Source organism: Cnephaeus nilssonii (genome assembly GCF_951640355.1).
Source record: "Cnephaeus nilssonii genome assembly, chromosome: 22".
Taxonomy (NCBI): Eukaryota; Metazoa; Chordata; class Mammalia; order Chiroptera; family Vespertilionidae; genus Cnephaeus; species Cnephaeus nilssonii.
In genome coordinates, this window is record NC_137093.1 from 5,155,344 (window position 1) to 5,178,766 (window position 23,423).

At 45.7% G+C, this 23,423-nt stretch overlaps 1 protein-coding gene across 7 annotated transcripts in view; it reads left to right on the forward strand.

Annotated features, from left to right (window-relative positions):
- The window catches only part of CIT (citron rho-interacting serine/threonine kinase), a 164,229-nt gene that overhangs the window by 68,306 nt on the left and 72,500 nt on the right, over positions 1-23,423 (forward strand). For all 7 annotated transcript variants that reach the window (XM_079763289.1, XM_079763293.1, XM_079763294.1 and 4 more), the window contains exons 11-16: positions 14,912-15,017; positions 15,926-16,069; positions 17,347-17,466; positions 22,225-22,395; positions 22,677-22,727; positions 23,252-23,305. In XM_079763289.1, the coding sequence (XP_079619415.1) occupies positions 14,912-15,017; positions 15,926-16,069; positions 17,347-17,466; positions 22,225-22,395; positions 22,677-22,727; positions 23,252-23,305 (646 nt within the window). The remainder of the gene's footprint in view (positions 1-14,911; positions 15,018-15,925; positions 16,070-17,346; positions 17,467-22,224; positions 22,396-22,676; positions 22,728-23,251; positions 23,306-23,423) is intronic.

Genomic DNA, 23,423 nt, shown 5'->3' on the forward strand with positions numbered 1-23,423 from the left:
CCTAAGAAGACAGTAATTGACTAAATGGAGCTGTATGTTCCCAAGCTGTGCGCCAGTTTGGCAACCCTTCCTTTACCTAAGTGAATTTCTCTCCGTTCTCTCTGTGTCTCTTTATCTCTTGTCTCCTGACCTCACTCACCTTCTTTTCTCTGACAAGCTCCTACAGAGAATAGCCTACACTTAGTGCCCCTTCTCAAGCTCTGCACCTCTACGGAAATGACTGTCTCAGAAGCTACTGATTCCACCAACCCCAAATCTAGTGATTTCCACCTCACCGCAAGATACCGTTAATTGCCACATTTGTCTTGAAATTTTCTACTTTCTTCTGCGAACTTGGCTTTCGTTCTAACTCCCTGCCATTCACACTCTTTTGTGGCTGCTTCTGTTCCAGGCCCTAATGTACACACCGTTCCCTAGAGTTCCCTCCTCAGTGCTCTGTTTAGCCTGTTCTTGGTGAGCTCAATCAGTTCCTTGATGTTAACTCTCCTTGCCCCGTGGCCTTCCTCCCAGCCAGGATATTCTACCAGTTCCTCACCGGCTCTGTCCTCTGTTCCCTCCCAACACAGATGCACTAAGTAAGCCACTAGGTACTAGCTTTGGCTTCTTCATTTCATTTAAGTCAAGAAAACGGAGTCATCTGAAACTCTTTCTGCCTCCCCCGCATCCCATCAGTTGCCAAGATCTCTATGTTGTGCCTCTAGGGTGACACTTGTATCTATGCCCATCTTTCTGTCCTCACTCCCCTCCCCCACTGACACTTTTGCTTGGACTATTGCAGTAGCCTAACCGATTCCTCTGCTTCCAGTTTTCCTGGCTCTAACCCATTCTCCACAGAAGATGGAACTCTTCCAAATCACAGGTTGGATGATGTCATTCTCCTGCTCAGACCTTCAGTAGTATCACAGTGCGCACAGATTTAACGGCCACTCCTGGACTTGGTATTCAAGCCTGGTCTATGCCAAGACCCAGCCTGCCTTTCAGTCCTCATTCCTTCTTGTCCCCTGTGTCTGGCCAAGCTGCTCACGCTCTTCGAGGACAGTGACTGTGTTTTCTACCTTGTGCCTTGCCCCTGGCAGGTCTTCAGTGAACATTTGTCAAATTGAATTAGACTAAAGTGGCCAGGGATTATACCATTTTCTTCTGTACAGTTTATTCAACTGCTAATGGAAACTGTCATCTATTGAGTACTTCCTGTGTGCCCAGAACTATGCTGAGTGCCTTACATGCATTATCTCATTAAGTCCTCACCGTAAATCTATGAGGCAGCTGGTATTAGCCCCATTTTACAGATGAGGAGACTAAGGCTCAGCAATGTTGTTATTTTTCTAAAGTTTTGTATGTAGTAACAGATCTAAGACTTAGACCCTGCTTCTAATGGTCATGACTTTACTAGATTATGCAGAAACTACAGAGTTGCCTAAAAATAACAAAGGTGAAAGAGCTGACTTTAGTAAGAATTCACTCTGTACCAGGTGCTATTGCAAATGACAAGCATCCTCATTTAAACCCAATAACAATCCATTGTTTTACAGATACGGAAAGTGATGATCCATCAGTGTGAAACTTCTTAAGTTTCATGCCCTTTGATGTGGCAGAGGATGGCCAACTTTTTCAGCGTGTAACTTTAGAGCTGATACAAGCACTCTTCATTTTTTTGAATGAACTATATAGCACAGGCTTTGGAGTCAGAGAGATAGAGCTCATATCTAAGCTCCACCCTTGCTAGCTGTATGAACAAGGCATTTAACTTCTCTCAGCCACAGCTCTTTTAGGTGTAAGTGGGGGTTACAATAGCCCCTGTCTGTTAGGTTTGTTGTGGGGATGTGTAGAGCACACAGTGCTAGCACCTGGAGCAGGTGATGTTCATTTCCTGTTTGTTATTGAGGGGTGAGGATGGGCCGAAGGGTGCTTTCGGATGTCTTGTCTTTCCTGCTTCACTTCATAAAGACATCTTGCTGGTTTTTGCCCATTGAGAGAAGCAGACTCCATGTGGGGTGCTTGACAGATGTCGTAATATCTCCATTCAGTGTTTTATTCTGAATGGAGTCTGTGGTGTGTCAGTAAAACATGCTCGAGGCTTCTGGTAGGATCAATTTCAAGTGGGGTCTGAAAGTCGGCGCCGGGGAAGGAGGAAATGCCAGTCTGATGTCACGCACTTCCTCCACTTTACGGTGCTTGAGTGTGGCAGAGTGTGCATGTAATTGTGGCATTGCTGTCCCAGAACTAATACTAGGCACCTCTTGGGCAAGGGCCAGCAACATTGCTCATGCCAGCGTGCAAGGAAGGCACTGTTTGTTTGTTTTCCTTTGTCCAACCATGACCTTTGAACTGAGGTGGCCTGGGGCACAGAAGCTCTTGGCACATCATTCATTCATTCGCTCAACAAATATATTGTTCTAGGCCTTGTGGCCTAACTATGAAAAAGGCAGAAAAGGTTTTTGTCCTTAAGAAACTAGCATTCTGTTGGGGGGAGGCAGAGGATAAATAAGCTCATAAATTAGAAAATTTCAGATGGTGGTAGGGGCTCTCAAGAAATCCGAACCTAGATGGGGAATGACTGGGAGTGACTGGGGCGGCCGGAGCTGCAGGATGCATGGGGAACGTGGTCTGAATTTCGGTAGGTGGGGCCTTCAGGTTTGGATTGTGCTCTACAGATGGCCCCTGCCTTAAGATTTTCCACTTTATAATGGGGCAGAAGTAGAACTTGTACCTTGCATTTTTGTCTTTCCTAGTACAATACTCTTTCATGATGCTGGGTAGCAGCAGCGAACTGTAACTCCATCAGCCATACAGTCGCGGAGTAAACAACCAATTCCCATTGTTTCTTTTGGACACGGTGTTCTGAGCATGTTTAAAGTAGGCTAGGCTAAGCTATGATGTTCAGTAGGTTAGTTGTATTAAATGTATTTTTGACGTATGATATTTTCAACTTAGTGATGGGTTTATTGGGGCGTAACCCCGTCACAAGTCAAGGAGCACCTGTAATTGCAATGAGCAGGAAGCCTTTGCAGGATTTTGAGGAGGGAGGTGGAATAGCCGGTTCTTATTTTACAAAGGGTCCCTGTGATGTTGTGTGGTGGATAGTAGGGCAACAAGAGTTAGATTCAGGGAAGTAACTTGGGTTACTGCAGCCATCCAGACAAGAGGAGCAGGTATATCAATGAAATTAACCTGCAAAGCTAGGCACTGGCTTAGAGGTGGGGACTGTATTAGAGATCCCATGAGATGCTATGCTTTTATTAATAACATGATTTTTAATAACTGATTCTTGAATTACATGCTAATCATTCCAAAGCAAATGCTCTAATTCAACTGGAGTCCACTGCTGATTGTGTGTGTGTGTGTGTGCGCGTGTGTGTGTCTATGTTTGGGTAGGGTGTGCTCCAAAGCCAGCTAGACTCTGAAACTCTTTAGAACAGCAGTATTTTTGATATTACCAAGTATTCATGATGGACACTACTGTGTATATTAAAATGGGTTTATAAAGTTCGTTCATAAATTTCAGAATGCCCAATCTTAAAAGCCAGTATATTTTGGGAGCAGAATGCTGGTGAGTTTTTTATTCTTTACACCGTGTTACATCTTGCAATGGCATGTATTTTTAGTGCCATTGGCCACAATTAAGAAGGGCCCTCAGCTGAGCTAATTTGAGGCCCTTGTTTTAGCCTCCAGTACCCATTCTTGGTTAGCTCACGCATATCTGTGATTTGCGACATGTGTGATCTGTGAATTAGTGGCATCTTCTGCAGTCATGGAGTCCTCTTCCTAAGGGAATAAATGGAGGTGTGATGCTTAAGCATGATCTCAATCATTACAGTAGTGATTAGGAAGTACTTAACACATGTACTTGTTTTTAGGATGCAAGTACAGATTGTATACTCTTTTGATCTGAAGTATTCTGTTAATAGCTTCATTAAGGGTGTTTTTGGAGTTATGTGGATTATTTATAGACATTGGGAAAACTGCATTTTATCATTTTTACTTAAATGTTGAAGTTCCATGTAAAGTAATTTTTAGGTCACATCTAACACATTTAAAAAAATAAACACATTCTTTCTGCTGCAGCAGTAACAACGAAGCCCAGCCTTCCCTCTGTGTCATATGCCATTACCTCTATTAATACTCCTTGGGTCTCTATAATTATAAAGCAGATGTGTATCAGGAAGAGATGTCAATTTCAGAGTAAATTTTTCTAGAAAATAGAAGCTGGAAAAAAGGAAAACCCAAACTCGTCTTCGTGCTCACAGAGACAGCACTGCTGTGTGTGGGTGGGTGGCTGCATGCAGCGCTGCTCAGAAGTGCCTTTTCTCTCCATGGGGATAACTGGCTGTGGATCCGAGATGTGGCCAGGAGGAGTAGGCAAGCAATGTGTGGGCAGGCTGCATGTTCTTTTATTAGCATCCTTATTGTACTGCATCTCATCGAGCCTGGAGCATGAACCAGCCGGGCCTCTAAAATCTGTGTTGTTTCCTATTTAATTACCACCCTTGAGCCACCAAGTGATGGAGGAAGAGTTGTTCTTGTGTGTGGGCTGAGCTGTTTCTGGGGGTGGCCGTGGCCTGGCCTGGCTGTGGATATTCTTTAGTACCCAGGCTGTTCTGGGCTCAGGCTTAGAGTTGTCTTCCCAGCACTGCACATACCCAGTCACAGATGGAAGTTACCTTCCCTCAAGTAACTGGTTTTCCTTCCCTCCGTGACCTCGCTCCTATGAGCCGCTTCGGTACCTTTCTTGGGTTTGTGCAAGGCCTTGCAGCTCCAAAGTAGCCGAGTTGGGATTTGAGCTAACAACCGTTGGGTTGCAGAGCCCAACTTTAAATTCCCAGCTCAACTGTCCTGCATCCACACCCTAATCATCATAATATAGGAAAATGGAGAGGCCATAGGGTAAGCTATTCCTGAGCATCAGTGCCATGGGATAATAATACCCACTGCATAGGATCGTGGGGGAAGATTCAACGAGGTAACCCATAGAGCACCAAGCAGTGCTTGGCACATAGTAAGTGCTCAATAAATGTGCATTATTATTGATGATAAAGATAGTGGCATTAATTCTCTCCTACATTGCTAGTTCCTTGAGGATAGGAATTGTAGCTTCCTTAACTTTATAACCTCCACAGCAAGGTTTCTTAACTCAGCACAGTTGACATGTTGGGCTGGATAATGCTTTTGGGAGGTTCTTCTGTGGATGGCAGGATGTTGAGCAGCATATCTGGCCTCAACCCATTAGATGTTAATAGCACTCCAGACCTCGTTATAAAAGTAAAAAAAACCCTCCAGATGTTACTTAATGTCCCCTGGGTGACAAAATTGTCCCCTGATTGAGAACCACTGGTTTATAGGTACCTCTCATGGGATACCTTCCCTATCTATGTCTGTCTGTGTATCTATCTATCATCTATCTATCTACTATCTATCTACCTATCTATCTATCTATCTATCTATCTATCTATCTCACATACACATTCACTTATAGAAGGTAATCCTAAAATATTTATTGAAGTTTGAGAATTCTTTTTTTAAAATGTATATTTATTGATTTCAGAGAGGAAGGGAGAGGGAGAGAGAAATAGAAACATCAATGATGAGAGAGAATCATTGATCAGCTGCCTCTTGCACACCCCCTACTGGGGATCGGGCCCGCAACCCGGGCATGTGCCCTCGACTGGAATCAAACTTGAGACCCTTCAATCTGTAGGCTGGCGCTCTACCCACTGAGCCAAACCAGCTAGGGTGAAGTTTGAGAATTTTTGGAAAACTCTTTAGTTAGTAAGTAGACTCCCAATTCCAGGGTCAACAGAACTTCATGATTAGATAGTTTCTTGGCTGTAATTCTGTGCCCATCACTCAACCAGCTACATGATTTTTTGTAAACTTTCCTTAAAGCAACAATACCATCAGCTCTTTAAACAATACTACTCTTTTTTAAAAAAATAAATCTTTATTATTCAGATTATTACAGTTGTTCCTCCCCCCCCCCCCCCATAGCTCCCCTCCACCCGGTTCCCACCCCACCCTCTGCCCTTACCCCCCCCCACTGTCCTCATCCATAGGTGTATGATTTTTGTCCAGTCTCTTCCCGCACCCCCCACACCCCTTTCCCCCCAAGAACTGTCAGTCCACTCCCTTTCTATGACCCTGATTCTATTATATTCACCAGTTTATTCTGATCATCAGATTTTTTATTCACTTGATTTTTAGATTCACTTGTTAATAGATATGTATTTGTTGTTCATAATTTTTATCTTTACCTTTTTCTTCTTCTTCCTCTTCTTAAAGAACTAGAGGCCCGGTGCACGAAATTCGTGCACAGGGGGCAGCAGGGACATCCCTCTCACAATTCAGAACTGCTGGCTCCTAACCGCTCACCTGCCTGCCTGATTGCCCCTAACTGCTTCTGCCTACCAGCCTGATTGTCCCTAACTGCTCCCCTGCTGGCTTGATTGCCCCTAACTACCTCTGCCTCGGCCCACACCTGGTACCCAGGATTCCCTCCTCCAGCTGACCACAGGCACCCAGGATCTGGGCTTCCCTCCCTCTGGTCAGCCATAGGTGCCCAGGCTGGCTGCAGCCTTAGGGGATGGTGGACAGGGGGCTTCGTCTGTGCTGCAGCTGCAAGTGCTGGCGCCCAGGACTGCAGGGTGGGCGGCTTCTTTGTCTCCCAGGCCACAGCCAGCCACAGGTGCTGGTGCCCGGGACTGCAGGGTGGGCGGATTCTCCATCTACCATGCTGTAGCCAGCTGCAGGTGCTGGCACCTGGACCGCAGGGTGGGCGGCTTCTCTGTCTCCCAGGCCACAGCCAGCCACAGGTACTGGTGCCCAGGACCGCAGGGTGGGCGGCTTCTCCATCTCCCGGGCTGCAGCCAGCCTCAGGTACTGGGGCCCGGTTTCTCCATCTACCCCAGGACATGGGGTGGGTGGACATGGGGTGGGCGGCTTCTCCAGCTGGCTGTAGCCTGGGATCATAGGGCAAGCGGCTTCTTCGTCTCCCAGATCGCATCCACCCTCAGGCACTGGCACCTGGTTTCTTGTCTCCCCCAGGACGTGGGGTGAACCGCTTCTCCAGCTGGCTGAGGCCTGAGATCACAGGGCAGGCAGCTTCTTGGTCTCCGTGGCTGCAGCCAGCCTCAGGTGCTGGGGCCCGGTTTCTCTGTCTCCCCAGGACATGGGGCGGGCAGCTTCTTCCTCTCCCGGCCGCACCCAGCCTCAGACGCAGGGCCCGGTTTCTTTGTCTCCGTCTCCCCAGGACGTGGGGCAGGCTGACGTGAGGCAGGCGGATCTGAGGCTTCTGAGACTGGCTGCAGCCTGGGATCATGGGGCAGGCGGCTTCTTGGTCTCCGTGGCTGCAGCCAGCCTCAGGCGCTGGTGCCTGACTTCTCCAACTCCCAGAGACCTGGAGAGGCTGGGGGGCGGGGCTGCCGCCATGTTTTCAGTTTAATTGCATACTCACTCAGATTGAATGGTGGGCGTGGTTGGGGCGTGGCTGGTGGGCGTGGCTTGTGAGTGTAGCGGAGTGATGATTTGCATATTACTCTATTATATTATAGGATACCTTTCAGCATTTCATATAATACTGGTTTGGCAGTGATAAACTCCTTTAGCTTTTTCTTATCTGTGAAGCTCTTTATCTGACCTTCAGTTCTGAATGATAGCTTTGCTGGGTAGAGTAATCTTGGTTGTAGGTTCTTGCTATTCATCACTTTGAATATTTCTTGCCACTCCCTTCTGGCCTGCATAGTTTCTGTTGAGAAATCAGCTGACAATCGTATGGGTACTCCCTTGTAGGTAACAAACTGTTTTTCTCTTGCTGCTTTTGAGATTCTCTCTTTGTCTTTTGCTCTTGGCATTTTAATTATGATGTGTCTTGGTGTGGTCCTCTTTGGATTCCTTTTGTTTGGGGTTCTCTGCACTTCCTGGACTTGTAAGTCTATTTCTTTCACCAGGTGGGGAAGTTTTCTGTCATTATTTCTTCAAATAGGTTTTCAATATCTTGCTCTCTCTCTTCTTCTGGCACCCCCATAATTCAGATATTGTTATGTTTGAAGTTGTCCCAGAGGCTCCTTACACTATCTTCATATTTTTGGATTTTTTTTTCTTTTTGCTTTTCCAGTTGGGTGTTTTTTGTTTCTTTGTATTTCAAGTCTTTGACTTGATTCTTGCGATCCTCTGTATATTATTGGATCTCTGTATATTATTCTTTATTTCAGTCATTGTATGCTTAATTTCTAGTTGATCCTTTTTCATATCCTTGAGGTTCTCACTAAATTTATCGGCAGTTTCTAGAATATTCTTGAAAAACCTTATAATCATGGTTTCAAACTCTATATCCAGTAGTTTGCTTTCCTCCATTTCTGTCACTTGTGAACTGTTTCTTTGTCTCCGCATTTTGGCTGCTTCCCTGTATTGATAGAGTGGCTTTGTGTGCTAGGTGTCCTATAGGGCCCAGTGGCTCAGCCTCCCCAGTTACCTGAGGTGGACACTCTTGGTGCACCCCTTTGTGGGCTGTGTGCACAGTCTTGTTGTAGTTAAGCCTTGATTGTTGTTGGTATCACTGAGAGGAATTGACCTCCAGGCCAATTGGCTGTGAGGATCAGCTGTGTCTACGATGGGAGAACTTCTGTGCTGGAGACACCCTTATGGGGCAAGACTTGCTTCAGTAGGGCTTTGGTGCTCACTGAGTCTGCCTCTTGAGTGTGTCCCTTATTGATCTGAGGAGTTGTAATCTGGATGGTCCCACTCTGACCACTGGGTCCACTGGCTCTTGGATCTCCAAGGAGGTGCAAATTTAGCCTCTGCCTGAGGCCACCCAGCAGGAGCTACGAAGAGATCTGCAGATTCCTCTTCTTTGTTTGGGTTTTGGAGGTGCCCAGATGAGGCCCAGCTGTGAAGCAATGCAAGCTGCTGCGGGGCCTTGGGCCTTCTTTTGGAAGTTCTGGGTCTTACTGACTCAGCTGCAGTTTGTTAGGTAATTTTAGATTGCAAAGGGCCAGGCCATTCATATGCAAAAGCCTCTGTGCACAGCTGGGGTGGTGCGGGGTCTCAGGGAATCAACAGGGCAGAGCAAACAGCTATGGCTGATCCTCAGCCCTGCCCTAAGAGGCCCCTGGGTCTCAGTGTCCCACGGTAATCCCTGCAAGCACCTCTAAGAGAAAGCCGCCCTTGAGTTCTGCCCAAAGCCAGACAGTCCAGTTTCTCCCCGTATGAGTCTGTATCCCCAGAGTCTCACCCGGAACTGGAGTTCAGAGCAGTCAGGAGCTTGTGTCTCCCTCCTGATTAAAAAAGACAACCGCATACTCAGTTGCCAGCCCTTTCCGCTTGCATGCTTCTGTAGCTCTGCACTTTATTTCCACACCCCCTCTGAGTCTCAGTGTGCTTTTCTCTTTCCTTCTAGTTGTAGAATTTCCACTCAGCCAGCCTTCCTGTGGTTCTGGATGATGTTCGTTTTGTCTTTTAGTTGTAGTTTTGAAGTGGTTGTGTGAGGCAGCAATTTCAGGTGTTTACCTATGCCGCCATCTTGGTTTCTCCTTTCCATTGATTTTTAGAGAGAGTGGAAGAGAGAGGGAAAGACAGAGAGCTAAACAACACTACTCTTGATGAAATGGTGCATTTCACGATAATTCTTAACCAGCTGAGTTACTACTTGTAGAGCACAGAGACCTATTTGGTAATAGTCTGGTGGATCTGAGGCCAGCTTTGGCTCGAACCTCCTAAGCTATGATTTACAATATGGTCAATTCTACAATAATGCAAATGTCTGCAATAATTTGCTATTGCTTTGAAAGTCAGAAGGATGGTTAATGAAAGCTTAGAAAAAAGTAGATAATATTTCAGAACATCTTTTGGGGGGATCTGTTGGTTCAAGAAATACAGAGCTTATCATTGGTGCTAGTGATTGAATTGGCCTAAGTGTCTCCATGAAAAATAAATGGAATACAAATATGTTAGGTTCTGCCTGCCTCTAGTATATTCCTTTTATAGAAATAATGAAAATGGTATATTTTAGTTGACTTATTAACATTGGGAGCATAGGAGTAGCCTTTTATCATTGTCTAAAACATGTGCATTGTCTTGAAATTCATAACCCACCACGATTAACTTAAAAATTATGTTCCCACTCAAAGAGTGACCAAAGGGCACCAGCATCAAATGGCGTGGCGAAAGTGCTGCCTGGCACCAGAAGCTGGGGACAGTCATACTATCCTATCTAATAAAGAGGGAACATGCAAATTGACCATCACAAAGATGGCGGTGCCCATAGCCACAAGATGGCGGTGCCCAGTCCCCTCAGCCCCGCAGGAGTCCCACAGTCCTTTCAGCTCAGCTGGGGGCTTGTGTGGGGAGGGGGCGGGCGGCAGGCGCACTGTGTGGCCAGAACCGCCCTCAGTCCCCCAGCTGCCCAGGGCCGGCCTGAGGCGCAGGCAAGCCTCGGATAGCAGCTGCCCAGCCACCCAGGGCCGCCCGAGTCGCAGGTAATCAGGGCTGGCCAAGGCTTGCACTGCCAGCTGTGGCAGCAGCAGAGGTGTGATGGGGGCATCGCCTTGCCCTGATTGCTGGGTCGCCTCCCGCCCCTGAGGGCTCCCAGACTGTGAGAGGGGGCAGGCCGGGCTGAGGGGCCCCCCTTCAGTGCATGAATTTTCATGCACCGGGCCTCTAGTGAGTTATAAATGCCTAGACCCTAAATCACAGGCACCATGGTTCTCAGTGCTGTGTGTACATTAGAATTACCAGGACGCTTAATGAAAATGGTGCTGCCCAGGCCCTACTATTAGTCTATATGTCTCTGATTTAATTGGTCTTGTTGGACCCCAGACATCTTTTTTTTAGAGGCTTAATTTTTAAGGAGCAGTTTTAGGTTCACAGCAAAATTGAGAAGAAGGTTCAGAAATTTCACACGTACTTCTTGCCCCTGATATCAACATCTGGCACCAGAGTGGTACCTTTGTTACAGTGGATAAAACCTGCACTGACACATCGTTGTTACTCAAAGTCTATAGTTCACTCTTGCTGTTGTACCATTCTAGGGCTTTGGACATGTATATAACAACATGCACCCATCATGGTAGTATCACATGGGTATTTTCATTGTCCATCAGTGTTTTTCAAAGGCTCACCAGGTAACACTAAGGTGCAGGGCTGTCCAGAGGGCTGTGATGACCTTTGCCCTCTATCCTCCAGCCTCATGCTCCAATCCCATTGTTGTTTATGGGATTGTTGCTACAAGCCAGTTTAGTCACCGAATTCTTACCAGAGCTTTTAAATTTTTTATTTTATTTATTTATTATTTAAAATTTTATAGGAGTTTATTTGAGCCAAACTGAGAACAAGCCCAGAAGCAAGATCTCAAAGAATTGAGAAAATACTCTAGAGAATGGCAGTTTTGCGGTTCTCTTTATACATTTAGCGTCAAAGGAGAAAACATAAGGAGGGTTACATGAAATCCATTGGTGGTAGATTAAGGAGGTAGGAGAAAGCCAGGCAGAGGAAATGTCTAGGATTGGATAAAGAGGAAACTGGAGAGGTACATATTTCTTTTATACCGGTGGGTACAGGATAGTTAACATTTATCATTTACAGTACATCGAGATGGTATTCTGACAACAAGACAACAATCACCATAGCTTTTTATAGATGTGATTTTTATTTCTTAAGAAGACGATTTCCTTAGCACCTTTATTTGGAAGAGCTCTTAATTGTTGTACTTAGAACTTCTAAACAGTGAACATTTGTCAAGTATCAAAACAGTGGAAGAATGAGGGAGTTAGACCTTGGGCGACAAGGAGGCATGTCGCTTTGTCTCCTTCCTGCAAGTGCCAGTGAGTGGGGCCGCACATCTCCTCGATTCTGGGTCCCATTAATGAGTGACCTAGATTAGGTTTTTGTTTGTTTGTTTGTTTTGTGAATCAAGCCATCAGCTTTGCACCTACAGCTGCTCACTTCAAACGTTAAGCCGGCCCTCCATGTGCCATCAGGTTTGGGGAGCCACTTCCCACCCCATCATCATGCACCCATGTGATCACTCCTCTACAGATGCCGGTTTTGTGCTTGGGCACAGAGAGCTGTGGCCTGTGTTGTCTTCTCTGACTCATGTCAGTGCGTGCGACTTCATGACAGGCGGCTGATTCTTGATACTGAAAGACCTGCGAGCCTGTCTGTGGATCAGCCCTCCCTCCTGGCTGGTTGGGTCTTCTTCTCTAGCTCCCCCCCAGAGTGAAGGAAAGAATGAAGGAAACAGCAAGGGTAACTCAAGTCATGCCAAGCAACCCATTTCATCTCAGATTAAAGGGGGGAAAACTGTGTGTGTGTGTCTGTGTACCTAGATTTAGGTACAAAACAGGCTAATGAGAGGCGTAGAAATCAGTTAAAAATTTTGGCCAAATGTTAGATTTTAAAAAGGATTTATTTCTGGATTTTAGTCCCTGTTGCCCATTTCTATGAATAAGCAACATTTGTTTTAATGTGAATAATAGCACAGAGTGAATTCAACCCCCTGAGTTGGACTATTTCAAGCAACTCTTTTAGGCCTGCGAGGCATGTGCTATTTATGACATTGCATGGGTAGTGATGACAGAAACGACAGTGATACTAGTAAATGGTCGGTGTTGATTGAACCCTCGCGATGTGCCAGGCACTGTGCCTAGGGCTTTACCTGGGTTATCTCATCTAATCCCGCAGGAACTCTTTGAAGTAGGTTGAGAATTATCCCCATTTTACAGATGAGGAAACCGCAGCTCAGAGAGGTTACACAGCTAGCATGGCAGAGCCAGATTTTGAACAGAGCAGCCTGACTCTGGGTGTTGACCTGCTTGGTTGCCATGTAGTGTGTTTGTAGGGAGCTGCCACTGGGGCATGGCAAGACGGCTCTATCCCGCCAACCCTTGTCACTGGGGGGGTCGGGGTGGGGGCGGGGGAGCTGCAGGGAGAGAGGTGTTCTGAGTTGCTGCAGGGAACTGACCTCTTTCAGGCAGGGAAGTAGTTTGGGTCGGCATAAAGCAGAACTTTCACCTGCTGGTAAGATGTGAAAGCTAATGGAGAACCAGCTCCTGCAGTCCCGTTACCAAGGCAACAAAGATGGGGCTGTGGGACAGCCGTGGGCTCTGCTGCATGTCCTTACCTATGTGAGAACCTTTGTCGGTTGTTGCTCTGACCCTGCCCTTCACCAGTCCCAGTGTTCGTGCCCAGGGAGCCAACCACTGTGGGAAGCTGTCCTGGGAGGGGACTGTCATTTCCACCCATAATCAGCTGCTTCTAGGGATGAGGCAGAGTGCGCGAGTGATATACACAAGCATATCCTTTCTATGGAGAGAGCATCCTTCTAACCCACTCTCAGGAGGTCACGCTGCATTATTTTTGTGATATTTTTCCAAGGGTTATATCAGGTGTATCAAGTCATTCTCCCTGCCCCAGCTCTCTATTGTGAGACGAACTGAAACCATTTAGTAACTGGCAGGTTGCTTAGTCACTCTGGGCCTCAATTTCCTCATCTATAAAATGAGGATAATAAATTGTATCTGCCTCCCAGAATTGTTGTGAGGAATAAAGAGTAAAAACCTGTCTAGAGTTAGAACAGAACCAGGCATGTAGTCAGTGCCCAATAAGTGTATGAGCTTTCTAGAGCTGCTGTAACAAATTGCTACAAATTTAGTGGCTTAACACAGGACACTTACTACCTTAGAGTTATGGAGCTCAGAAGTCTGAGGTGGGTTTTACTGGGCTGAAATCAAGATGTAGACAAGACTGTACTCTGCAGCTTCTGAGAGAATCGGTCTCCTTGCCTTTTCCAGCTTCTGCTAGCCACCTAGATTCCCTGGCTTGTGGCCCCTTCCTCCATCTTCAAGGCTAGCAGTGTGGTATCTTCAAATCTCTCTCTTTCTGACTCTGACCCTAATTCTGTTGTCATATCTCCTTCCCTCTTCTGCTTTCATTTTATAAGGATCCTTATGATTACATTGGACCCAACCAAATAATCCACATGAATCTCCCCATCTCAAAATCCTTCACTTAATCACATCTGCAAAGTCTCCTTTGCCGTGTCAGCTAACAGATTCACAGGTAATGGACATTCGGATGTGGACATCTTGGGGCCGGGGCATTATTCAGCCTACCATAGTTAGCTTTAGCAGTTTGTATAAAATGAAACAGAACCAACTGGCTAGCTTGGGGATGGAATAAACAATAATTTGATCCGTGTACATTTATTGTGTACTTGCTGTGTTAGCTCTGCTCTGCCTCAGGACTATAGCATCAATTATCCCTCCTCCCTAGAGCTTGTTTCCTTCCAGAGCTTTGGATGGCCTGCACCTTCCCATCCTCAGGCCGCAGGTTAAATGTCCCCTCCTCAGAGAGGCACTCCCTGATTACTGTTGCTTAAAGCAGACCCTCGACCCATTTTCTCTTCATGTCACGTCACCCTGTTTCCTTCTTTGTCATCATCTGTAACCTTTTTGTGTGTGTCTGCCTGATGCATTCTTTCTGCCCCTCTGCGGAATGTCAGTTCCAGGAGGGCAGGGACCCTGATGTCTTATTTATTGCTATTCCAGTGCCTGGGACAGTTTCTGGAACATAGTAGGTGCACAGCACATATCTGCCCCGAGTGAGTGAAGCCATGTAGGCAGGGTGCTGCTCACACTCTCCTGTGGTAGGTCCTTTTATTAGCATTCCACCTCATAGATATGGAAACGGAGGCTCAGAGAGTCTGAATCATTGCCTCAGGTCAGTGGCAACTGAATTTACACCCAGCTCTGCCTGCTGCCAGAATTCTTGCTTCCTTCCACCTTCCTGCCTCATGCCGTGATGTCGTTAGAAGCCCTGCTGATGGCCACAGAGCTCTGGAAGCTTCATCGTCTGTGCCGTCGTTTCTGAATGCAGCTTTCAGGCCATGCATTTGCCACCTTGACACTGGTTTCCTTCTATCTAGGTCTGTTGTGTCGGGCCTTGACTCCCCTGCCAAGACTAGCTCCATGGAAAAGAAACTTCTCATCAAAAGCAAAGAGCTGCAAGACTCGCAGGACAAGTGTCACAAGGTATTTATTTCCGCAGCCGGCCTCTCTCCTTGCTCCAGGATCCTCCCGTCAATGTATGCCAAGGGAGCCACCCGGGGCCGCTGCTGGCACTGAGCCACCTGATCCATACAGAGCGAGCGAGGTGCTATCTCCCTCGCTGAAGTCACGCCTTCGGCAGCTCAGAGGGAGATGAATTCGGGCCTTGACTTTGCTGTAAATCCTTTAAATCTTAACCAGAGGAGGCCCTGGATTTAAAGCGGCCTGTTCCTCAGCATGACCCAGCCAGATGTCCGCTCCTTCCGGCAGGTGGTGTGGGTCCTCACCTGTGGCCGAGATGCATCCCATCTGCTCTGAGTGATGCGAAGTTTCTCTTCCTAGTCTTTTAAAACTCCTGCTTATGTAACTGCTGCCACGGTGTTGATTATGCTCAACGTCTCTTAACATTCACTGTTCCTGCCCAGGGGCAGCTTTCTGGAAGCTCATAAAAGTCACTACTTGCCTGGGACTCCTAAGAGTGCAGACGAATACATATCTCCTTGCCCTGTCCTGGATTGTCCTCTAGATCTTTGCAAGGAGATGGGGGGGATCAAGATGGATTTGGGGTAACATTAAAGTGACGTCTGCAAAAACCAAACCAAACCAAAAAAGCAAACAGGTGAAAAGTGATGCTTGTGGCTCTCTGGCTCACTGGGTTAGAGGAGTGACCAAGTGTGAACCGAGACGTGAATGAGAGGAGTGACTTAGCATTGGTGACTCTCCTTACGAAGAACTGTGCGCTCCTGGGCGAAGAAACCATGGTATTTCCATCCCAACCTTTGGCGCAATAGTGCCAGCCCAGACCACCAGGTGGTTTTGGAGGCTACTTGAGAGTTGATAGCCCCCACCGAACCTCCAGGGGCCTTTTTAACCTGTCGATGTGTTTATTTCAGATGGAGCAGGAAATGACCCGGTTACATCGGAGAGTGTCAGAGGTGGAGGCTGTGCTTAGTCAGAAGGAGGTGGAGCTGAAGGCCTCTGAGACTCAGAGATCCCTCCTGGAGCAGGACCTTGCTACCTACATCACAGAATGCAGTGTGAGCCTTCCCCAAGTCCCCTTCCCTTGGAGGTGGCACTTCCTGTTGTGTGTGTCTCATCCTGTTTCATGACAGCTCCATGAGGCACATCACAGCCAATGGCAGAGAGTAGAGAAAGGGAGCTTACAAAAGCAAGAACTGTGATTTGCAGAGTAGTGTGAGCCTGGTGACAGGTCCCAGAGAGAAATGAGACTGGACCCCAGAAAGTCCAGGCAGGCGCAGAGCTTGGAGATGGGCGTAGTCATCATTGCAGCAAGTCCCCAAGGGTCCTAACTTCACCCATCCCAACCTCTCTGGTCTAAACCTACACCAAGTCTGACACGATCATCCTCGGGAACCAAACTCGCGAATAAGCACAAGAAAATAAATGTCTTTTGAATCTGCCTGAAATCAATTTTTCATTGCCTGCAACTGGCGTAGCAATAAGAAAACTCAGCCTTTAAAACCCAGACCCTCTGTCATTATTTACCATGTGGCTTTTTTTTTTTCTTTCCATCACAAGAGTAGACTGTCTTCTCCATTGTCTCGTTAAATTTTTCATCCAGGTGTGTTTTTTTTTATGTGCCCAATTAAACAGTCTTAAAAAATTGAATCACACATTTTTCAAGTTTCTTTCCCCCCCCACTTCTTTCATGAGGGAGAGATCTATAGGACGTGGCTAATTAAGAGTAACTGCTATGTTTCCATTCCAGATTTGGCTGCCTTTCAGTGGTGGGTGAAGTTATTCAGCTCTGTATTTCAGATATATATTTCAGTGCCACTGAAGCACTGAGGGAACCTTATGGATGAAAGGTATCCAGGAGACATAAGCCAGGAGATGGAAATAGACTGCTTGGAGTCTCAAGGGACAATAGGGCAGAGCACGAAGTCATTGCTACTTTGAAAGAGTTATATACTAGCAAGTCCTTGAATAACTGGTATTACAGAAAAGACTGTGACTGTCCCAGTGGTGGTTATAACAGCTAAGGGATCTGATTAGTGTTTAGTCCTAAACATGCAAGTAAGTATGTGCTAGGACAGGGAGATGGTGGTAGGAGACCGCTTGCTGTAGCTTCAGGCTGGATCATAAGGTCACAGGGTTGAGATGATCTTTCTTGAACCCAGGAGTCTTTACAGGATGAAAACTGGAATCAGCAACCAACTGCAAGTTGTCGACTTTGGTCCCTCACCTGAAACCGTCTTGGTGTCTACGAAGCAGCTTGCAGCTCCCTTAATGAGTCTTTTCAAACAGAGCAGGCTCCACAGGGCATCCCTATTAAAATTTTTGCTTTCTGCAGAGCTTAAAGCGAAGTTTGGAGCAAGCACGGATGGAGGTGTCCCAGGAGGATGACAAAGCACTGCAGCTTCTCCATGATATCAGAGAGCAGAGCCGAAAGCTCCAAGAAATCAAAGAGCAGGTATGACTGCCTGCCCGGGAGCAGGGCGGCGGCTCGGGCCTCATTTCAGGAGAGGGGTGTTTGAGAGGCGGAGAGAGGGAAAGAGAAAGCGGGAGACATGTAGGTCATTTGGAAACTTCAGCTAGTCCATATTTACATAAACTGTGGAGTGCTTGGTCGTAGCTCCTTTGAAATCTGTGCCTATAATGGCTGCTCTTTTCTATTAAAAGTCGAGGTTTAGAGCACGGTAGGACAGCTGTGGCCTCTGGGGCAAATCTGGCCCACCCCCTGTTTTCCATGACCATAAGCAGGAATGCCTTTTGCATTTGTAAATAATTGTGGGAAAAATCAAAAGAAGAGGAATATGTCATGGCACATGCAAAGTACGTGGAAGTCAGAGTTGGGTGCCCATAGATAAGGTTTCGTGGACAGCCATGCTCATCCCCTGACGCCTTGCCCATAGCTGTTACTCCTGCTCCCGTGGCGGCGGGGAGCTGTGACAAAGACCATCTGGCCTGCAAAGCTGGAATCGCTTACGATCTGGCCTCTTACAGGAAGAGTAGGCCAACCTCTGCTTTCGATCACTACAAAGAAATGAAGGTTTTCATAGCTTTTCAGTTTCACTTTTAAGTTTTTGAGAGAAGCCAGGATAATTCATAGTCAGTAAAACTTACTATATAAGTAAAATGTAAAGAAATAGTCGAGAAGAAGAGGTAAGACTGAGTGAGATTTAACAGCAAATCTGAGTGCAGAAAGCTACATCCTGTGTGTTCAGAAAAGAGCACCGAGAACTTTAAACAGCCCACTCTCCCTCCACCCCCCTTTAAAAAGGGTTTTCTTTGGAGATTGTTCATTTTTTTTTAAATTTTGCTTCATTGTTTCCTTTTTAGCATAGATTTTTCTGTCCTTTGAAGAAACTGTAAATAGAAACTTTCATGAAGAGATGGTAATGAGCAATTGGAGAACTGAATTATCAGCTGCCAGGCAATTCTCATTCACTTCAGAAAACCCAATGTAAACACTGATGGAAATGAACATTTTTGTCTCTGGGTAGCACCAACTTAGCCATCTGGGTGGTGCTAAATATAAGAAACTTCTGCAAATGATCAGATCCATTCACCGTTCTTTAAAGAAAGAATGATTGTTGAGGGGTGTTGTTGGTATAATCCATCACCTTAATATTTAAAAATGATTGGTTGCTATCCTCTTGCTTAATAAAAATGTTGTAAGTAAATATGCATAGGAAAAGGAGCAGTCTGGTTAGCAGATGTCTGAACAATACTAATCTTAGAGCTTTTCCAGGCCACTCAGTTTGAAAGACCTGCTTTGACAGGTGACTCATTGCCCCTTTTATCAACATGGTTTCTCATCCTAAAAGTTTCAAGAGGTGGGATTCTTTTTCTCCCATTAGTTCAATGTGTTTGGAAATTTGCTCTTGGTTGACATCCTGGGGAAATGAAAGCTATATTTGGCCACCAGAGGGAGCAGCTGGTGTCCATGAAATTCCACAGAAACAGAATTAACAGAACATTTTGAAAGGTGGTTGAGTTCAAAGCACTGTCTTTTGTGATTCATATCGCAGTTGGCATGATGTGGAGTTTTAGATTTAATGACTGCTAAGAGTTCCAGTGGGGGAAGAACACTTTCTCGGTTTCTGATTTTACTTCTCACCAGAAGAAGCGTTTATTAAAGTGGCTTTTGGGAAGTTCTGTGAGAGGAGGATGTTTGCAGTCCAGGAACATGCCCTGGCCAGTTTGGCTCAGTGGATAGAGTGTCGGCCTGTGGACTGAAGGGTCCTGGGTTTGATTCCGGTCAAGGGCATACCTCAGTTGCAAGCTCTGGCCCTGATTGGGAGACATGTGGGAGACAACCCGTTGATGTGTCTCTCTCTCATTGATGTTTCTCTCTGTCTCTCCCCCTCCCTTCCATTCTCTCTAAAAAAATCAATGGAAAAATATCCCAGGGTGAGGATTGGCCAAAAAAGGAAGGCACTTCCTGCTTTCAGCAAACTCCTAGTAATTGGTTCGCAGCACGGTGGTTCCTCTCCGGTTTGGCAGTTTCCCCTCCTCTTTATCTCAAAAGCTAATTCCTATACGGCTCTTTATTTTTTAATATTTTGCTTCTACCTAGCCACCCCCTGTAGAGTATTTGGACTTGGTTTAAAATAACACCCGAGTCTCCCGTGATGGTTTGATTCATGCACCTTTACCAGCAATGGCTGACCCCTCGCCGTCGCCCTCGCCTCAGGAAGGGAAGCAGAAGCTCAGGAAACACGGAAGATGCTTCTCACTGAATAGGACCACGTCTGACTTCCTTCCCACAAAATTCTGAAGCTCCCTCGGGAACACTTACCTTAGGCCTCGGGAGTTGTCCGTGGTCCGCATTCTGATCCCGCTCAGCTCCCACCTGCAGGTCAGCCCATGCTGAGACAGGGCTGCTCTCAGCTGCCCTTGGAGACAGGCCTGATGACCTTCCCTCAGGTTTTCCCTGCAGCAGGCATTAGCTGTTGGATTTATGAGATTGCCTTGAAGTCTGCAGCATAATAACAGCGGCTCAACAAATGAGGTAGAATTCTCGTTGATGCTTGAGCAGGCTGGGTGCCCCAAGAGCTCAGAGAGCTGACGGAGAGGTTGCCTGATTCTTGCCTTCCTCCCCCTGGGTGCTGACGGCTCAGGAAAGAGATGTTGGGGGGATGAACAGCTGCTCTGTCCTTGCTGTCGACAAAACACAAACATTACATTCCTTCCTCACTAACAAGTCCAAGAAAGAAAAGGGAACTTGGGTCCCAGGTTCGATTCTGGTCAAGGGCACAGACCTCAGTTGCAGGCATGATCCCCGGCCCTGGTCAGGGTGTATATGGGAGGCAACTAATCAATGTGTTTCTCTCACATTGATGTTTCTCTCTCTCTGTCTCTCCCCCTCCCTTCCACTCTCTAAAAATTGATGGAAAAATATCCTTGGGTGAGGATTAACAAAAAAAGAAAAGAAAAGGGAGCTTGGGGATAAGATGCTCAAGATTTTCTCCCAACTCAGCTTCCTCCACAGTTTGGTGTTTGTGACTGTAGGGTAGGATGACGGTATTTATAGTTGCCCATAAAATATTTAAATTTTTTTATTTAGAAGAAAAAAAATTGAGCTTTCAAGTCAAAGAAACTTTTCATAGATAATCATGTTTTTGTCTTTATATGAACACAGTAATAAAATATAATTTTAAAAAATTATTTTTTTTTGGGGGGTGGGGGGGAGAAGAGGGTCTAGGAAGGCACAGTACTCAGAGCCATGATAATCAGAATGCATCCAGGGGTCTGGAAAAACCCAAGGAAAAATGTATCGTTTTACATAATCGGCTCATGTTCCATTCCGTGAGTTCAGATAATTGTGAGCAGGTTATAAAGGCCTTTGGCTCTATAACCCCACGTCACCCACTTAGTGTGCACCACCCAGAAACCCGGTGCCCCATGACTTCTAGGCTTGACCTTCAATGACAGTATAGTTTTTGGTAAAGTGAAATAAGACTGCTTCTCTCAGGGCTTGCTTTTTTTCCCATTTCCCCTCTACCAATGGTATAGTTAGAGGTGTGCTTGCATGAGAACTACCCAATTTTCATAAGGACATCACTTCCCCTTAGTGTGCACTGGGGAGATCGCCTATTAAAATAGGCTGGGAAGTCTACTTTATACCTTGTTATTTAAAACACACATATCCTTGCTCAGTTGATACCTCTTCAATTATTGCTTGGGAGAACACATCTTAGAGATGTTCACTGTATATAGTGAATGTCAAAGACAATTTTGATTCAATTCCTTGTTCTTTCATTTTATATCCCGCCTACCCCCACCCCAAGGCATCTTGGATTGCATAAGTGCCCATTCATAATTCTTATATATAAAAGTTTTGATTTTGCTAATAAAGATGATTTTCATACTTTGGCCAAAAGTTTTCAAAACTGCCCATTTCTTCTGGTAAATCCAATTTTGAAAAGCCTCAATTCAAATGTTCTGTTTTGATTTTAGAAATGCATTTTGAAAAAGGTCAGGCTGTCTGGATCACTTGAAAGGATTTGTTAGAGGGAACAAGATGATTCTTTCTTTGGAATCTCTCTCACAAGTTATTCTGACCAGAGCCAGTGTTTTCTGACTCTTGCAAATTTCAGGGTGACTTGTGTTTCAAGAGCAATGTTAAGTTCTTCATTCAGTTTGGGTCCAGAAAAATTAATGGTGAGAAACTGACATGATGAGTTTCACCTTCCAAGATTCTTTCCACTGAGATTTCCAATTACCCTCTTGTGCAATCTGAAAGGTTAATTTTAAAACTAGTACCATATCTAATTATGTTAGGAGCACATGACTGCTAAAGGACAAATCTATATAAGCGATTACCCTTGGAAGAAAGCTACACATAAGCACTTTGTCCCAGTTGTTTAAAGAACATCCCTTTCAGCTCTCCTCTGTTGCAGATGCCTTAAGGTTCTGTGCTTACTTGTGGTATTATTTGCTCAAAGGATCTTATTATAGGCACATGTGTTCCAAATGGTGTTAATAGTGATACATGTTCCACTTTAAGACAGTTTAAAGATTTAATACTCTCTTCTCCCTCCTCACCCTCCCATGCCTCTCCCCTTTGCCCATCTGTCTGTTCACCTTCTCTCTAGGTCTGTTCTCTGCCAATCTCTCTTCAGGTTTTGTCTTCCCTCTGTGGCCGATGTCTGTCCATCTTCACTGCCTGTCTTTTCTTTTAGTAGTTCTCAAGTTCACCTTTCTTCCATGGTCCGCCCTTTAGGAGTACCAGGCTCAAGTGGAAGAAATGAGGTTAATGATGAACCAGTTGGAAGAGGACCTGGTTTCGGCAAGAAGACGGAGTGACCTCTATGAATCGGAGCTGAGAGAGTCCAGGCTGGCCGCCGAAGAGTTCAAGCGGAAAGCAACAGAATCTCAGCATAAACTGATGAAGGTAGCCACCACCCACCAGGAGAGTGTTTGGGGTAGAATCTTGAATGATCTAGCAAGAATAACGGGAATGCTAGCCTGATGAGTCTACGTTTAGGAAATGATGGGATATCTTGGAAAGTTCCTGGTCTTTACAGACGATAACTTATTTTGTCATCGTCATCGTCATCATCATTATCATCATCACTTTGGTCACAGAGACTTAAGAAAGTACAGGAGGTAGTGTTGTCTGTAAGACTTTATATTCTTGAGACTCCCCGTTATGTCATATCTTTTAAATTACAGGCGAAGGATCAAGGGAAGCCTGAAGTGGGAGAATATTCCCAACTGGAGAAGGTATTTTCCATTGTTGATGTCGCTGTTTTGGTAGATAATCTTTTAGAGGTTACTATCAGTGGCCAGTCATTGGAAAGAATACTCTTATAATGAAGAGAGAACTTTCTTCCAGGTTTATTTTGATGGTCAACCTCTGGGTGACCACTTTTAGCTTCAGCTGTGGTTCTAAAGGGATAAAAGACATCATTTTTTTTGGTCATGTCTGCTCACAGTAACAAAAAAACCCAGACTCTTAGTAAAATACATGTGAAAATTCTCTTTGCCTTTAAGGCACTGGGCAACTTTGATTCTCTTTTTGCCATTTTGTATGCTGGTGCTTCTGGAGGAATGGTCCCTGTGGAGGTTTGCTCTGGGACATTTGGTGCTTTCTGATAGGCCACTTGTTTTTCCCCTCCATTAGTAGGTACTGGGAAACAAAACAAAAAGATCCCACAGAAACCTCAAGAAAATAGGACTGTAGTAAATGCAGCAAGACCTTAATACTGATTTGCCTTTTGCTTTATTTCCTGGGATTTTAATTATAGATCAATGCTGAGCAGCAGCTCAAAATTCAAGAGCTCCAAGAAAAGCTGGAAAAGGTAAGCCTGAGGGGATTTTCTTGGGAGCCTACCCCGCCCCCCTTTCCAAATTCTTTACCTTGCCTCCTCCTGGGCATGAAAGATGAAGGAAACAGATTTAGTCACCCAGCGCAGGGGA